The sequence below is a fragment of the Nilaparvata lugens genome, chromosome 4, assembly GCF_014356525.2.
Source record: "Nilaparvata lugens isolate BPH chromosome 4, ASM1435652v1, whole genome shotgun sequence".
NCBI lineage: Eukaryota > Metazoa > Arthropoda > Insecta > Hemiptera > Delphacidae > Nilaparvata > Nilaparvata lugens.
In genome coordinates this window covers 931,425-948,645 of record NC_052507.1, presented here as the reverse complement: position 1 = coordinate 948,645, position 17,221 = coordinate 931,425, and the positions used below count along the sequence as shown (strand labels likewise).

Genomic DNA, 17,221 nt, shown 5'->3' with positions numbered 1-17,221 from the left:
TGGCTGCCTAAAACCAACTAAAACTCACTACCTCTACCAACTGAGTGGGATAGCCCCTCCATCAATCCGGAGAGAGATAGCAGGTAGGGCCGAGCGAACTCGCCAAGCTAATGATGAAAGGCATCCAATGTTTGGCCATACCCCTGCAATTCACCGTTTGAAGTCCCGTCGCAGCTTTCTAACAGAGACACAGGAGCTGGGCTCCTCAGCACCACAAGAAAGAATTCGACTCTGGCATGAGGGTGCAGATGCCACTGACTCAGTGCTGAGGGAGCAACTGACAGCAGGAGCAGAGCTACCGTACAGTAAATGGAAAACTCTGAACCGCCTTAGAGCAGAGTGTGCTTGCACTAAAGAAAACCGCACTACTTGGAGGCAGATTGATGATCCTTATTGTGACTGTGGAGACATCCAGTCAGATGACACCTCCTAAAGTGCCGTCTTGCACCAGCATGCAATCGACAAGACCTCTTTAATTTTAATGACGAAGCTGCTATAACAGTGGATTACTATTCTAATTTAGGCATATAATACAAGTATAATCACCTGACACAAACGAACGAACGAACCAGTTCTCATATTCAATGGTAACTGTAGGAAAAGTTTAATGTGAAATACGTGAGCAAAGTTCGTCTGCTGCACTCAAGAAGCCATTCCGCCCTTGCCTACGGCTCGGGCGTAAACGTTTCTTTCGGTGCAGCAAACTGTCACTTTGCACACTAGTTGCACAAATAACTATTATAACCTCCCTCTCGTGCTTGAGGTAGGTGGGTAGAGCAGAGTTTATAAAAAGAACACATGATTCGAGATATTTCATCTGTAGAACAGCTGTTATGACGACTTTTAAAAAATCATCTATTCCACAATTATTTACACAAAGGAAAAAGTACTCTGAAAACAATTAATATTATAATATACACATAAACAGTAGTCTGATCGTAGTTTAAAATATGTTGCCGCCAATCGTCATTATGTTATTCCCCTAAATTATTCTCGTTTAAGAACGAGGCTTACAGGTCAATGAGCAAGGAAAGTTGTGTGAGTGTACAACACCAGATTTTTCTTTTTCTTTTCATATCATTACTGTAATATTAAGGCTCCAAGTATTCAACAAATTTTTCCTTCCATAGGATTTTTCTCCTTCTTCTCATATCATTACTGTAATGATAAAATTGAGGCTTCAAGAATAAAGAATAAAACAGTTTAGGAATTTTTTATATGATATTTATTACAGGAATATGAAATAAGTTGGCTCACATAAGAGTTGGCGGGTATAAGTATTATATCAGTATAATGATAAATTATATATACCATCGCTTAGAATAACCGATGTATCTTATCTTCATGCTTAATATATTATAAAGTATTGAGTCTCTGATCAAAGTATATTATGATTCCTGATAATAGAAAATTTTGTTTTTACATGAATGACGAGCTTGAAGATGGAGTTATCTGTCTTCTCTTTCTCCTTATCGCTCTTCTCTTACGATTTTCTTCATCCTTGTTATAAGACTTAATCTCTCTTTCATAATAATGATCTATCAAGAGGTGATCGATCTTTTCAACAGCATCTGGAACATTCAGACGATTACGGTCACTTCCAATCAATTGAATAATTTTTATTCATAAAATGTATGAGTGCATTAAATGATTGTCAATTTACACATTTATAAAAACCGGAAGACATTCAAAGAACAAATCAATGCAGTCAATGCAAATGTTACACGCTTTTCATCTATCATGGATTTTGAATCACAAATATTAAAATATTCATCTCCCATATGGATTGTCCTCCTTTTATTTTTTTAAATTATATTTTCATACAATTCTTTCTAGTCCTGTATTGTGTGCATGTACCGATATGCACTTTCCTAGTAATATTGGTGGTTATATTAATCAAGTTGAACTATATTTTGAAGATGTAAACTACGGTATATTAAAGTTTTTTACTTTTCTTGCCCTATTAACATAGGTAAGGAAAGTATTGCTTTCCGAAAAAAATTAAGGTACCCCAATTTCTAAATTTCTATACGTTTCAAGGTCCCCTGAGTCCAAAAACTGGTTTTGGGTATATGTATGTGTGTGTGTGTGTGTGAGTGTATGTGCGTCTGTGTACACGATATCTCATCTCCCAATTGACGGAATGACTTGAAATTTGGATCTTAAGGTCCTTTCACTATAAGGATCCGACACGAACAATTTCGATCAAATGCAATTCAAGATGGCGGCTAAAATGGCGAAAATATTGTCAAAAACAGGGTTTTTCGTGATTTTCTCGGAAACGGCTCCAACGATTTTGATCAAATTCATACCTAAACTAGTCATCGATAAGCTCTATCAACTGCCACAAGTCCCATATCTGTAAAAATTTCAGGAGCTCCGCCCCATCAATGCAGATAGATTCCCAATTATCAGGCTTCAGATACAGTTGAAACAAAAAAAATCAAGTGTAGTAGATTGAGCATGAAAATCCCTACAATTAATGTTCAGTAACATTTTCACCTAAAATTGAAAATAAGCTTTAAATTCGAGAAAATGTGATTATTCAATTTCAAATTATTGTTGATTCTATCAAATCATTCACTATGAAGAGATAGCAGACCTCATGGTGTCTCCAGCGTTATTACCCTGTCACCAGCTGGCTCAAATCTTTGAATAGTAGACTTGAGATGCGCGTGAACACTAGCGTCAGGTGATCAAATTTCATAACGGCAAGGAGAGTTGTGTGAGTGCGCCACACCAGATTTTTTTTTTGAAGATGTAAACCACGGTATATTAAAGTTTTTTTAAATGTATGAACTGAAAGCTACTTTCTTGTATTTATAAAATAGAATTATAGTACCCTTTAAAATTAATAAAATATAAAAAAACAAGAATTAAAATGGTACTAGTTTCGGTGATCTCACCATCGTCAGGTTATAAAAAATATCAGGGACCAAGCTTCGTTCGCTCTGCACTACAAAAGCATAACAAATTTATAAGAAAGAATATATTATAATAACATCCATACAAGAAATGTTCTATCTGATCAAAGTAAATTGAGATTAATTCTCAGAGGAATGCAAAAATTTCCCTCACCAAGTCCCAGAGTCGCACAAAAGCCGGTTGAATTTTAATCCTGATTAACTTCACGTGAACCAAATCAGAGAAGACCAATTAAAAAAGATGGATCTACTGGAATTAATCAGGATTGAAATTCACTCACTTCCATCACCAACACTCGACGAAATAATTATTATCAGCTGTTTTCCCAAGGATGAATAATAATCATCATTTTAATGTCCTTCAGCGAGTTTTCCCAGGAATGAGACCTAGTGCAATTGATGTTTTATATAGTAAACCTACTATGTTCTGGATTACGTGAGAATCGTTAGAGCCGTTTTCGAGATCCGGTGAAATATAAACATATAAACATCTAATCATCTAAACATATGAACAGAAGTTGCTCGTTTAATATTATAGGATAAATGTTTTCTTATGAATACTAAACATTGATTTTTATAACCGTACTATGGTGTGATCACCGAAACAAGTAGTGACATTACAATTTATATTCTTGGTTTTTAATATTTTATCAATTTTAAAGGGTACTATAGTTCTATTTTCAAAAAATATTGAAGTTATTCCTCCTCTCCCTATAATTCTTATGATGTACTTATTGTAATAAGAATAAATTAATAATAAAGAATAAAGCTTAAGGCAGCATCAACTGTATATTTTTTCTCACCTTGTAGTGTGTATATTTTCTTTTTTCAAGACTGAATAAATAGTATAAATTGAACCGGTTGTTCACATCTTTTCCCAGAACACTAGTTTCCCCAGGAAAGGCTTTTTTTAAAGCTTGCAAAGTGGTACTGAAAAATGAAAAAAATGTTGACTTTATTGAGAGTAAATATTCGTAAGATAGCTTTGACTGAATGCTTATAAATTGATATCAAGATTTTAACTCTATAGCGAGATCTACGTTGTAATTGCACACACTTTCATGCAGTTTGCGCCGAAATAGAAACAAAAATTGTAAAAAAAGGACAAGTAGTAAAAATTGCTCAACAAGCTGTCATAGCTTGTCGTGTAGTTGAGATGTTTCAAAACTACAGAATAAAAACCAGGCTTGAGCAATACAATTTAGTGAACAATATATGAAAGACAATACGTAAGGCAAGTAACTGCAAATTTCAAGAGTTTGAAGTTATATTCGGCATATGAGACCTAGTGCAATTGATGTTTTATATAGTAAACCTACTATGTTCTGAATACCGTGAGAATCGTTAGAGCCGTTTTCGAGATCCGGTGAAATATAAACATATAAACATCTAAACATCTAAACATCTGAACATCCAAACATATGAACAGAAGTCTTACAGTAGCGCTCGTAGAGTAAACATCTTAGTAGTTTAGTTTCACCGTAGTGATAGTTTTCAAAACAATCATCGTTCATCAATAAGTGGGTCACTGGAACATAACCATACAGCAGCTATCTTCATACGTCATCGTCGTCGGATAGATGAGGTCACCAACCAAACCACCGGATGGACTGATCCCGCAATTCGAGGAGGAGGAAGAAGAGGATAACTTTCCAGGGAACCAAGGACTCAAAGTACGAGAACAACCAGGTAAAATGGAAACTGTTGAACAATTATTGCTGAGTGAATTCAACACAGACATAATGAACATGAAGAGTATCTCTTCGGAATTCAAGGAATGGGCTTCGTCAGAATTTAAAAAAACAAGGTTTCCAGAGCCGAATATGATAATTTCTTAGAATTAGTTCAAAAATTAGCATTGGTAATCGTGAAAGTAGAAACGAGAGCAGTTACTATTAGCCAAATAAGTGATACTTTAGGGCATCCGAAAATTCATGACTCATTACAGGACATAAGCAAATCTGTTCAGGAAATTAAAAATAAAGACAGGCCTATTACTTACGCAGACATGATACAACTACCGAAAAAAGCTACTTCAAGCGATCCCCAGTCCAATAATCAAGTCAGGAAAATCCTTCCAAAAGAACAGGTAGTCTTAATTAAACCCTCAAATTCCACCGGTAATGAGAAACAAGACAGTGAAAAATAAAAGGAACACTGAAAACCAACATCGCGAGAAAGGATAACATTAAAATAAAAAAGACAGTACCCGTTAGAGGAGGAGGTTTACTCATTGTTCTGGATTCTCTAGAGGACAAAAAGAAATTATTGAAGAATAAAGCTGTGAATAATGATCAAATCAAGATAACTGAGCCCCAAAATAAAAACCCAGGATAATTGTTTATGATGTTCCATCTGATCTCACTAACAAAGAGGTAACTGAAGAAATATATAACAAAAATTTTGTCAATTCAGGAATAGAAAAACAAAAATTTGAAGAAGGTTGCAAGCCATCATTCAAATTAGGGCCGAAAAACAAGGATTCCGTGCATTGGGTAGTAGAATGTGAACCCGAAATTAGGAAAGCAATAATTAATAAGAAAAAAATATTTATAGATATGACATCATGTAGAGTTAATGATTATCATGCAGTGCAAAGGTGCTATAAATGTCAAGTCTATGGGCACATCACAAAACATTGTAAAAAGGAAGAAGATATCTGTGGTCATTGCTCCATCACAGGGCACAACATCAAAACCTGCCCTTCAATCGATAAACCTCCAGTATGTTTTAACTGCAAAAGAGCTGATAAACCCTCAGACCACAAAGTAAACTATCTAAAGTGTCCCAGCTATGTGAAAGCATTGCAACAATCAATTGATCGAACAAATTATGGAAGTGCTTAAAAAGATTAAAAATAGAATTTCCAGCTCAAAATCATCAAATAAATTCACAGCATCAAATATAAAAATAGATATTCAAGATTTCCTATCATCTATTAAAAAAACAGAATTAATAAAACAGTCAGCGAAAAGTAGGACGTCTTTGATTTTCAGCTTTGGTCAATATACAGATTTTAATTTATCATTAGCTCGCTGGAATAAAAATTGTTTACGTATTTCAGAAGGCGTTGCACATTCAATCAAGAAGAAAACGCTGAGTCAAGATGAATACAATAGCTTACCTACTGTTTATTTACGGAACGTAAATAATAGCTCAATTCGTTTTCATCTTGTTAAAAATTCATTGACATTGATATTAGCGCAAAATAATAACAATGAGGCTCAATTAGGTATCCGTGACCTCTTACTGGTAATAGACGAATATGCATCGATAAATAAATACAACATTACGATTGGAATAGATTCTTTTGATATTGACTCCGAGTTTACATGCTTGGACATTTTAAGTTTAGTAATTAAAACTAAAAACCTGAATTATGTATTCTATTACAGAGGAATAAACAATCTAAAGTTCTTGGATATACCACATGAAAACGATGGCTCTGAAGATTGTCCAAAAGGATACCTACCGTATGATTCTATTCTTTATGCTTATTTGAACAGTATGATAGAACTCAGGAACTTTATTCAACAGTATGATGTTCTGAATGCGGATTTATATAGGGGAGTACTATCATCACTGAATAGTAATATCTCTTCTTCAGCAGCATGTATTCAAGAGATAAGGCGAAACGAGATGAACATCTACGACAATCGACTTAAGACTTTCTGTGGCCGACATCCACTACATATCGAATGGGCTTCTGTTTAGAAAATGAAGGAAAATACGTACCCTACAATGAAACAACAAAGTCATTCTTAACTAAGGAAAAGTATATTCTAGTCAGTAGAGACACCCAAATCATGCTGAATGCTGAGCTGCTGAAGAATATTCTAAAAGTTGACATCACAAATTGTAAGATGCCAAAAATAACTTGGATGGATGGAGTTCCAGGGTGTGGTAAAACTCACTTTATCCTTCAGCAACATACACCAGGTAAAGATCTCATTTTGTGTCAGACAAGAGCTGGAATAAATGAAATTAGGCAAGAGGTGAATAGAATTCACAAAAATAAATATGAAAGAATAATTAAACAGGATTATAGAACAGTTTCATCTTTTATAATAAACGGATCAAAAAAGCAGTACAAACGTGTTTTCATAGATGAAGCAGTATTAATGCATGCAGGTTTCGTGGGATTTGTCTCATCTCTCGCTGGTGCTTCTGAGATTATTCTGCTAGGAGATTCAAACCAAATACCTTACATAGAGAGAAGTAAATTAACAGCTGAATGGTCACACATTTCATCTCTCTGTGAGAAGAGAATCCATCAAACAGTAACTAGAAGGTGTCCAATAGACGTCTGCTACATCCTTTCCAGCTACTACCAGGACATTAGTACGAAAAATGAGGTCCTGTTATCCGTCAGACCTCCAATAACAAATGGAGAACTTGGACCACTTGAACCTAACACTCTGATTCTTACATTCACTCAGCTCGAGAAGAAAACAGTGCTAGAAGAGCTGCAATCAAAACTTCACCCTTCAGTTAAAGTCCATACAATTCATGAAGCACAGGGCTTAACTCACAAGAATGTAGTTCTGATAAGGAACAATAAAAAACAACTTGGAATATATAACAGCACACAACATGTAATAGTAGCAATGAGCAGACACACACAAACCTTCAGATATATCACAACAGGGCAAGAAGATTTAGTGCTGACCCTAATTCGAAAACTAAAGGATGTTAGTGAAGAGTTTCTCTTAAGCTGGAATGAAAGAAGAATGGAAGGGATTAATGAGAGTTTAAATAATGAGTAACAACAACTTATCAAATTTGCTCAGCTTCGAGGATCTTGATTATTTTGAAGAAATAAACGATGAAGTGATCAACAACAGTCAACAACTTTGTGCAGCATTGAGTTCTTGTGATTTGAGCATCTTCTGTCTCAATATAAGGAGTATCAGAAGAAATTTTGATGAGCTGATGATTCAATTGTGCGACATTAATTTTTCTTTTGATGTTATTATTCTAACCGAATGCTGGATTAGGACTGAATTTGTACTCCAGTCCATTCGAGGATATGATGTATTTTCCACCATAAACAACCCATTACAAAATGATGGTGTAGTTGTTTATGTTAAAGATAGTATAAATGTACAATGTGTTGAGCTACATATTAACCAGGCAAATGTCCTACATATTCGGTTGGATGCAGCAGACAAAAAGTGGAACATCCTTGCAATATACAGATCACCGTCCTTCAATGATATTACAGATTTCCTGAGTGACTTGGAATCGATCCTGAATGAATTAAGAGGGCAACAAGTCATATGTGCCGGAGACATGAATATTAACACCCTTCAAATTCGTCCACATCATCAATTGAATGACTACTGCGATCTTCTAAGCGAGCATGGGCTCAGACTCTGCATTAAACAAGCAACCAGAACTACAACAGAAACTGCTTCTTGCATAGATCACATTGCTACCAACTCCAGAGATAATCTTTTTCCAATCATTTATGAATCAACAATAACTGACCACTTCACCACAATTCTAGGAGTGCAACATATTTCGAGAAATAGTGCAAATGAAACTGGAACACATGAAATAAACGAGAAAATAGACATTAATAGCTTGAAGAATGAACTACTGAATGAGGAGTGGATTCATGTTTTAGAAGATAATAATCCAGATACATCTTATGACACCTTCTTATCAACTCTGAGACAACATATACAAAATAATATCAAGCAGCATCGGCGGCAGAAGAAGTACAAACCCATCAAACCATGGATCACCAGAGGTATAGTAGCAGCAATAAGAACCAGAAATCTACTCAACAAAAGAAGAAAGGAAGACCCAAACAACATTAACTTAACCAACTTCTATCGTCGGTATAGGAATACACTCACAGCTTTAATTCATGAAACAAAGGACCAATACTATAGAGAGAAATTGTATGAAGCTGGAAAGGATAATAAAAAAATGTGGAAAGTAATCAAAGATGCTACTGACTCTAAATCAAAAACAAAAATGAAATTGAATGCTATTAAAATAGATGATAGGATTTTCAATCTAAAGGAAAATCCAGAAACTGTGCTCAACCACATGAATAACTTTTTCACAAATGTAGGTGAAGAAATGGCGGAGACAATAATAGATTCCTTAAGAAAACCACTAGACCAAATCATATCCCAATATAAACCTGTTACAAGAACTCTACACTCCATCTACTTTCACCCAGTAACTGAAGATGAGCTTCTTGAAGCTATTAGTAGTTTGCGAAATGACAGTGCTCCAGGACTTGATGGAATCAATAATAGAACATTGAAGTCGATAAAAAATGTAATTGTAAAACCATTAATTCACATATTTAATTTAAGTCTGTCAAAAGGAATTTTTCCAAAAGCTATGAAAGAGACATGTGTTAGACCATTACATAAAGGAGGCGACAAAACAAATGCCACCAATTACAGGCCTATTTCACTTATAAGCAATATTTCTAAGATTTTGGAAAAACTGGTAAAGAAACGTCTTGTGAATTACATGGAAAAAAACAACTTACTATCTAGGAATCAATTTGGTTTTCGTGAGGGGAGGAGTACAGAAGATGCGGTATTAGAATTGTCAAATTTTGTCACAGATAAGCTAGAAAATAACAAAAAATGTGCAGCAGTGTTCCTGGACCTAGCAAAAGCTTTTGACACTGTTAATCACAGTTTGCTGCTGAAGAAATTAGAAGCCATGGGAATTAGAGGAGTTCCTCTAGCATGGTTTAGATCATACCTCTGTGACCGGCGTCAAAAAGTCAAAGTTGAAGAACATCTCAGTTCAGAGGAAACGATGAAGTTTGGGATTCCCCAAGGAACAGTTCTTGGGCCAATTCTGTATTTGGCATATGCAAATGAGCTATGTTCAATTAAGATAAGAGGAAGAGTAATAGCTTTTGCTGATGATACGTGTATACTATTTGAAGGAAACACCTGGGAGGAAGTTTTTAATCTGGCACAGGAAGAATTGATCAAAGTCGATAAATGGTTAAGAGAAAATTTGCTTACAGTAAATGCAACAAAAACGAAATTTTTAGCCTTTTCTCTGACAGAACGGACGAGACCACCGGATTCTTCAATAATCCTGCATCACTGTGGAAGCACCAACAACCCGTGTGATTGCCCTTCAATTCAACAAGTCAATGAAATAAAATATTTAGGAACAATAGTGGACAACAAATTCAAATGGGACAAGCACATTAATCTATCAATTACCCGGATCAGGAAGCTTCTCTACAAATTCTATCAACTCCGTAAAATCCTCAACTATGAGACATTAAAAACTGTTTATTTTTCTTTAGTGCAATCAATTTTAAGATACGTCATAATTATCTGGGGAGCTACGAATTTTACACATGTTGAACCTCTCTATAAACTTCAAAAACGAATACTAAAAATAATAGGCTTCAAGGAGAATCAATTCCCCACGAACATTCTTTTCAAGGACAGTAAAGTACTGAGTGTAAGACAACTCTACATCCAGGCTATCATCACGCGAATGAGGAGAAACAACGAACACATAAGACTGGCAGATCATAACCATCAAACAAGGCAGAGAAACACGTATTCAATAGTACCAAGGATGAACACTACATTTGGGCAAAGAAACTACACATATTTGGGACCAAAAATTTATAATTCAATACCAAGTTACATTAGGGAAGAATTCAATAGACACAGGTTCAAGAAAAGTTTATTTTCCTGGTTGGTTGATATTGGAGTGGAAAATTGTGAAAATTTAGTTAGACTGTAAATATTGAAACTATTTATTCTTCATTCCACTCTTTACTGTTTTTCATTTTTCTAAAAATAACCTTTCTTATTATTATCCTTAATAGAACATTAATATTTATTTACTAATTCCATAATTTTGTTTGTTTGTATTATACATTTTTACTAATTTTATTATAAAAAACTTTAATCCCATATCAGTGAATGAAGTTTGTAAATAGTATTTATTACAGGAATATGAAATAAGTTGGCTCACATAAGAGTTGGCGGGTATAAGTATTATATCAGTATAATGATAAATTATATATACCATCGCTTAGAATAACCGATGTATCTTATCTTCATGCTTAATATATTATAAAGTATTGAGTCTCTGATCAAAGTATATTATGATTCCTGATAATAGAAAATTTTGTTTTTACATGAATGACGAGCTTGAAGATGGAGTTATCTGTCTTCTCTTTCTCCTTATCGCTCTTCTCTTACGATTTTCTTCATCCTTGTTATAAGACTTAATCTCTCTTTCATAATAATGATCTATCAAGAGGTGATCGATCTTTTCAACAGCATCTGGAACATTCAGACGATTACGGTCACTTCCAATCAATTGAATAATTTTTATTCATAAAATGTATGAGTGCATTAAATGATTGTCAATTTACACATTTATAAAAACCGGAAGACATTCAAAGAACAAATCAATGCAGTCAATGCAAATGTTACACGCTTTTCATCTATCATGGATTTTGAATCACAAATATTAAAATATTCATCTCCCATATGGATTGTCCTCCTTTTAATTTTTTTAAATTATATTTTCATACAATTCTTTCTAGTCCTGTATTGTGTGCATGTACCGATATGCACTTTCCTAGTAATATTGGTGGTTATATTAATCAAGTTGAACTATATTTTGAAGATGTAAACTACGGTATATTAAAGTTTTTTACTTTCCTTGCCCTATTAACATAGGTAAGGAAAGTATTGCTTTCCGAAAAAAATTAAGGTACCCCAATTTCTAAATTTCTATACGTTTCAAGGTCCCCTGAGTCCAAAAAACTGGTTTTTGGGTATATGTATGTGTGTGTGTGTGTGAGTGTATGTGCGTCTGTGTACACGATATCTCATCTCCCAATTGACGGAATGACTTGAAATTTGGATCTTAAGGTCCTTTCACTATAAGGATCCGACACGAACAATTTCGATCAAATGCAATTCAAGATGGCGGCTAAAATGGCGAAAATATTGTCAAAAACAGGGTTTTTCGTGATTTTCTCGGAAACGGCTCCAACGATTTTGATCAAATTCATACCTAAACTAGTCATCGATAAGCTCTATCAACTGCCACAAGTCCCATATCTGTAAAAATTTCAGGAGCTCCGCCCCATCAATGCAGATAGATTCCCAATTATCAGGCTTCAGATACGGTTGAAACAAAAAAAATCAAGTGTAGTAGATTGAGCATGAAAATCCCTACAATTAATGTTCAGTAACATTTTCACCTAAAATTGAAAATAAGCTTTAAATTCGAGAAAATGTGATTATTCAATTTCAAATTATTGTTGATTCTATCAAATCATTCACTATGAAGAGATAGCAGACCTCATGTGTGTCTCCAGCGTTATTACCCTGTCACCAGCTGGCTCAAATCTTTGAATAGTAGACTTGAGATGCGCGTGAACACTAGCGTCAGGTGATCAAATTTCATAACGGCAAGGAGAGTTGTGTGAGTGCGCCACACCAGATTTTTTTTTTGAAGATGTAAACCACGGTATATTAAAGTTTTTTTAAATGTATGAACTGAAAGCTACTTTCTTGTATTTATAAAATAGAATTATAGTACCCTTTAAAATTAATAAAATATAAAAAAACAAGAATTAAAATGGTACTAGTTTCGGTGATCTCACCATCGTCAGGTTATAAAAAATATCAGGGACCAAGCTTCGTTCGCTCTGCACTACAAAAGCATAACAAATTTATAAGAAAGAAGATATTATAATAACATCCATACAAGAAATGTTCTATCTGCTTAAGAGCCTAGCTAAATTCCCCACTCAACTATTTGTAGCACAAACTTGAGATCCCTTACAGGTTTCAAACCAAGGATAACACGTTCACCCCCAGTGATACGAATTTAGGAAAAATAGCTGATAAGAAAGAAAAACCCACAAGGGAGTTCTAACTCCGTGTTGTTCGGAACTCGACCTACAATATTCTATGTTAACACAAGATAGAATAATAATTAGTATCGGTAACGTCGTAAGGAGAGGAGATTTGCGACCCAATCTCACACTCAACCACCGAACAACTGCCCTAAATGAGACCTACAAGGACAGAGAATCCCCCAGGAAAATCCACCTTCAAATACAGTCGGCAATTCGACATACAATATTCCATTCACTAAAATACAGAATAGAATATTAACCCTCTAGTACACCACTATTAGGAGCGCCGCTTGGAACGCAGCTGTACACAAACCCGTTCACCGAACAACTGCTTCTCTCCCAGGTCTTCTTGAAGCAGCACCGGGTCGCTGAAAATTAGGAGGCCTGGGGAAAAGAGATTGCCGACCAATGAGAGTCTGAAAAGACGATCACGCCACTGGTCATGTGACAGGGTTTGAATCCACTAGTGCTGATGCTAAGGGTGCAGCTAATGATGACAATGATACTAATTGCTACACTAAATCAGGCCGGTAAACAATATTTCTCACCAGAAATTACAAGAAGAATGATACCGACTCAACTCGGTAGTCGCTTATCGTTTTGATGATACGGATGCTGCTAATGCAATACAAAATACGAGAACGCTCAGAGTGGTAAACAAGATCTGGAAATTTCTGGTTATGATGAATCCGCTGCTGATGATTCATAGGGATTGGCGACGATGGTGATGATGTGCATACACTACTACAAGTCCAACAATATATATCTGGAAGTCGTCGACCCTATTCTAATTCTAAAACAGAATAAATTCGCTAATTTTACACTAGACGACGGCTCTCCATCCGTCACAAAAATTCACTTTGTGACACCATGAATACTAAATATTGATTTTCATAACCTGACTATGGTGTGATCACCGAAACTAGTAGTGACATTACAATTTATATTCTTGGTTTTCAATATTTTATCAATTTTAAAGGGTACTATAATTCTATTTTCAAAAGATATTGAAGTTATTCCTCCTCTCCTTATAATTCTTATGATGTAATTATTGTAAGAATAAATTAATAATAAATAATAAAGCTTAAGGCAGCATCAACTGTATATTTTTTCTCACCTTGTAGTGTGTATATTATTTTTCTATGAAATCTGAAAAAATAGTAAAAATTGAACCGCTCGTTCACATCTTTTCCCAGAACACTAGTTTTTCCAGGAAAGGCTTTTTGTAAAGCTTGCAAAGTGGTACTGAAAAATGAAAAAAAAAGTTGACTTTATTGAGAGTAAATATTCGTAAGATAGCTTTGACTGAATGCTTATAAATTGATATCAAGATTTTAACTCTATAGCGGGATCTACGTTGTAATTGCACACACTTTCATGCAGTTTGCGCCGAAATAGAAACAAAAATTGTAAAAAAGGACAAGTAGTAAAAATTGCTCAACAAGCTGTCATAGCTTGTCGTGTAGTTGGGATGTTTCAAAACTACAGAATAGAAACCAGGCTTGAGCAATACAATTTAGTGAACAATATATGAAAGACAATACGTAAGGCAAGTAACTGCAAATTTCAAGAGTTTGAAGTTATATTCGGCATATTAAAAGTTGGTGGAATTGGATAAATCTTTTGGATATTGTTGTATGAATATTTTGAAGCTTTCAGATGGCTGAATCGATCCAATATCCTCGACATTATTAGAGCTACTGACGATTTCTTGAAAATCGATATATTTTTGCTGCCATCTTGTTTTTTTCATTTTTGAGATTGCCATCATGGATATTCTCTTTCTACACATAATAAGGAAGAGATTGAGACCATTTGCAAGTCTCTATCTCAAAGTAGTCATGAAAAATCGATTTTATAGTTCTAGCTTGTTACCTCATGCGTATGGAAAAACGCACCAGAAATAATGCAGGCTTTTCTTTGGAGGGCGCTGGAGAACTCATTTTTTGACGTACAGCGCATAAAGATATATCGTTACAAAGTTGAAAAAACGCTCTAAATTTCATAGATTCAAAATTTCTCTGTATCTCTTGCAAAGAAAAAGTTATTATGGAATGAAATTTGAACAAATTTAGAAAAAAAATCTTTTTTGGGCTTTTGAAGGTTATAACTAAAAAATATGTATTTTAGAGGATAATTTCATAAAACTAAAACTGTAGAAGTAAATTTTTAAAATATTTTTGTCTAAAAATACGGTTGAATATCTTGAACGGTTATTGAAATACAAGCAATATAGCAAAACCCTGAGAATTTTTGCGGCCATCTCGTTTCCGAGGTGTTTGCCTGTGATTTCGATTTATCATCATCACGATCCTTATTATGCTAGATCTAACGAAGGAATAATTGAGACATCTTCCACGGCTGTTACTCAAAAATGACCACGGAGTGCCTTATACATGACATTTGCGCCCGGGCTATGTATTGGAATTCTATTTTTGAGATATTACATGTTCCTTTCTCCCCTGGATTTAATGAACACTCCATAAGTGAGTTTTTTCGTTTTGGTGTTTACCAGCTTGTACATTTCTTCCTTGGTGATGTCTGGAAAATACCAAGGATGATGATATATTATTATCATGGAATATTCTGAGAATCTATGTTATTCAATTATGTATGGATGATGATTCAAATTCAAATATTTTTCATTCCTTCAAGTATTTACAATGGAAAACTCAATATTACGGAATTCCTCCACAAAGACTAAACGTCTGCGTGTGGAGGAGAGATCCATAGACAACACAAGCAGTCACAACATAAAATAATTATAAAACAAAAGATAAGCTTCAGGGGCCTGTTTCATAAAAGTCCTGTAATACTGGAGAATCACATGCTCAATATAGCCTATAAAATCAGCTGTTCCTGTATTACAGGACTTCACTATCGAATAATTATCCTCATCTCATACTATTAAACGAGAGATTTTTGTTTTTATGTTTAGATGTTTAGTTTTCTGGATGTTTGGATGTTTATATGTTTGTATTTCACCGGATCTCAAAAACTGCTCCAACGATTCTTACGAAATTCAGAACATATTAGGTTTATAATATAAAAATTCGATTGCACTTGGTCTCATCCCTGAAAAAACTCGTTGAAGGATAATAATTATTCATCTCAGGAAAAACAGCTGATAATAATTATTTCGTCGTCTGTTGAAGATGGAAGTGAGTGAGCGAGCTCATGCACTACCTCCGTAAAGAAAGCCGTAGTGCATTCGTGTGACGTCAGCATAGGTAGGGCTTCTACACCAATAAAAACACTAGCTGATATGGATCAGCTGAAATCAACAAATTTTTATTGGTGTAGCAGCCCTACCTGTGCTGACGTCACCAGACTGCACTACGGCTTTGTTTACGGAGGTTCATGTGTGTGGGAGGACTGTGTAAAAATTATGACTCAGCTGTTGAACTTTTGTAATCATCCAATCAGTTACTCAGTGCCGGTTGCACAAAAGCCAGTTAAATTTCAATCCTGATTAATTTCACGTGAACAAAATCAGAGAAGACCATTCAAAATGATGGATCTATTGGAATTAATCAGGATTGAAAATAACCCAGCTTTTTTGCAACCGGCACTGAGTAACTGATTGGATGATTACAAAAGTTCAACAGCTGAGTCATAATTTTTACACAGTCCTCCCACACACATGAACCTCCGTAAACAAAGCCGTAGTGCAGTCTGGTGACGTCAGCACAGGTAGGGCTGCTACACCAATAAAAATTTGTTGATTTCAGCTGATCCATATCAGCTAGTGTTTTTATTGGTGTAGAAGCCCTACCTATGCTGACGTCACACGAATGCACTACGGCTTTCTTTACGGAGGTAGTGCATGAGCTCGCTCACTCACTTCCATCTTCAACAGACGACGAAATAATTATTATCAGCTGTTTTTCCTGAGATGAATAATTATTATCCTTCAACGAGTTTTTTCAGGGATGAGACCAAGTGCAATCGAATTTTTATATTATAAACCTAATATGTTCTGAATTTCGTAAGAATCGTTGGAGCAGTTTTTGAGATCCGGTGAAATACAAACATATAAACATCCAAACATCCAGAAAACTAAACATCTAAACATAAAAACAAAAATCTCTCGTTTAATAGTATGAGATGAGGATAATTATTCGATACTTACATAATAACATTGCAAAGAAATTTGATTGAGAATTGTTCATTTCTGCCATTTGTTACGGTACAATTTGTGGAGAAAAATATTTTTTCAATCATTTAATTATGAATGGGTAAAAAAGCTAGAACAGATACAATTATGAAATTGTATAAGGTAATGGCCGCTCCAGTTCTCCTCTATGGTAGTGAATCATGGGTTACTACGAAGCCACTTGAAAGTAGAGTGCAGGCAGCCGAGATGAGATTTCTCCGAATAACCAAGGGATGTGACAGA

The 17,221-nt window shown here is 34.9% G+C and overlaps 1 protein-coding gene across 5 annotated transcripts in view; it reads right to left on the bottom strand.

The window, feature by feature from the left end:
- Positions 1-1,378: 1,378 nt before the first annotated feature.
- The window catches only part of LOC111059491, a 38,066-nt gene continuing 22,223 nt past the window's right edge, over positions 1,379-17,221 (bottom strand). For 4 of the 5 annotated variants that reach the window (XM_039425491.1, XM_039425492.1, XM_039425494.1 and 1 more), the window contains 3 exons: positions 15,270-15,363; positions 13,940-14,067; positions 11,035-11,227 (listed from right to left, as the gene is read on the bottom strand). In XM_039425491.1, the coding sequence (XP_039281425.1) occupies positions 11,076-11,227; positions 13,940-14,067; positions 15,270-15,363 (374 nt within the window). In that variant the 3' untranslated portion in view covers positions 11,035-11,075. Of the gene's footprint in view, positions 1,572-3,727; positions 3,855-11,034; positions 11,228-13,939; positions 14,068-15,269; positions 15,364-17,221 lie in introns of those variants that run through there. The other variant, XM_039425495.1, reaches the window with a different exon arrangement.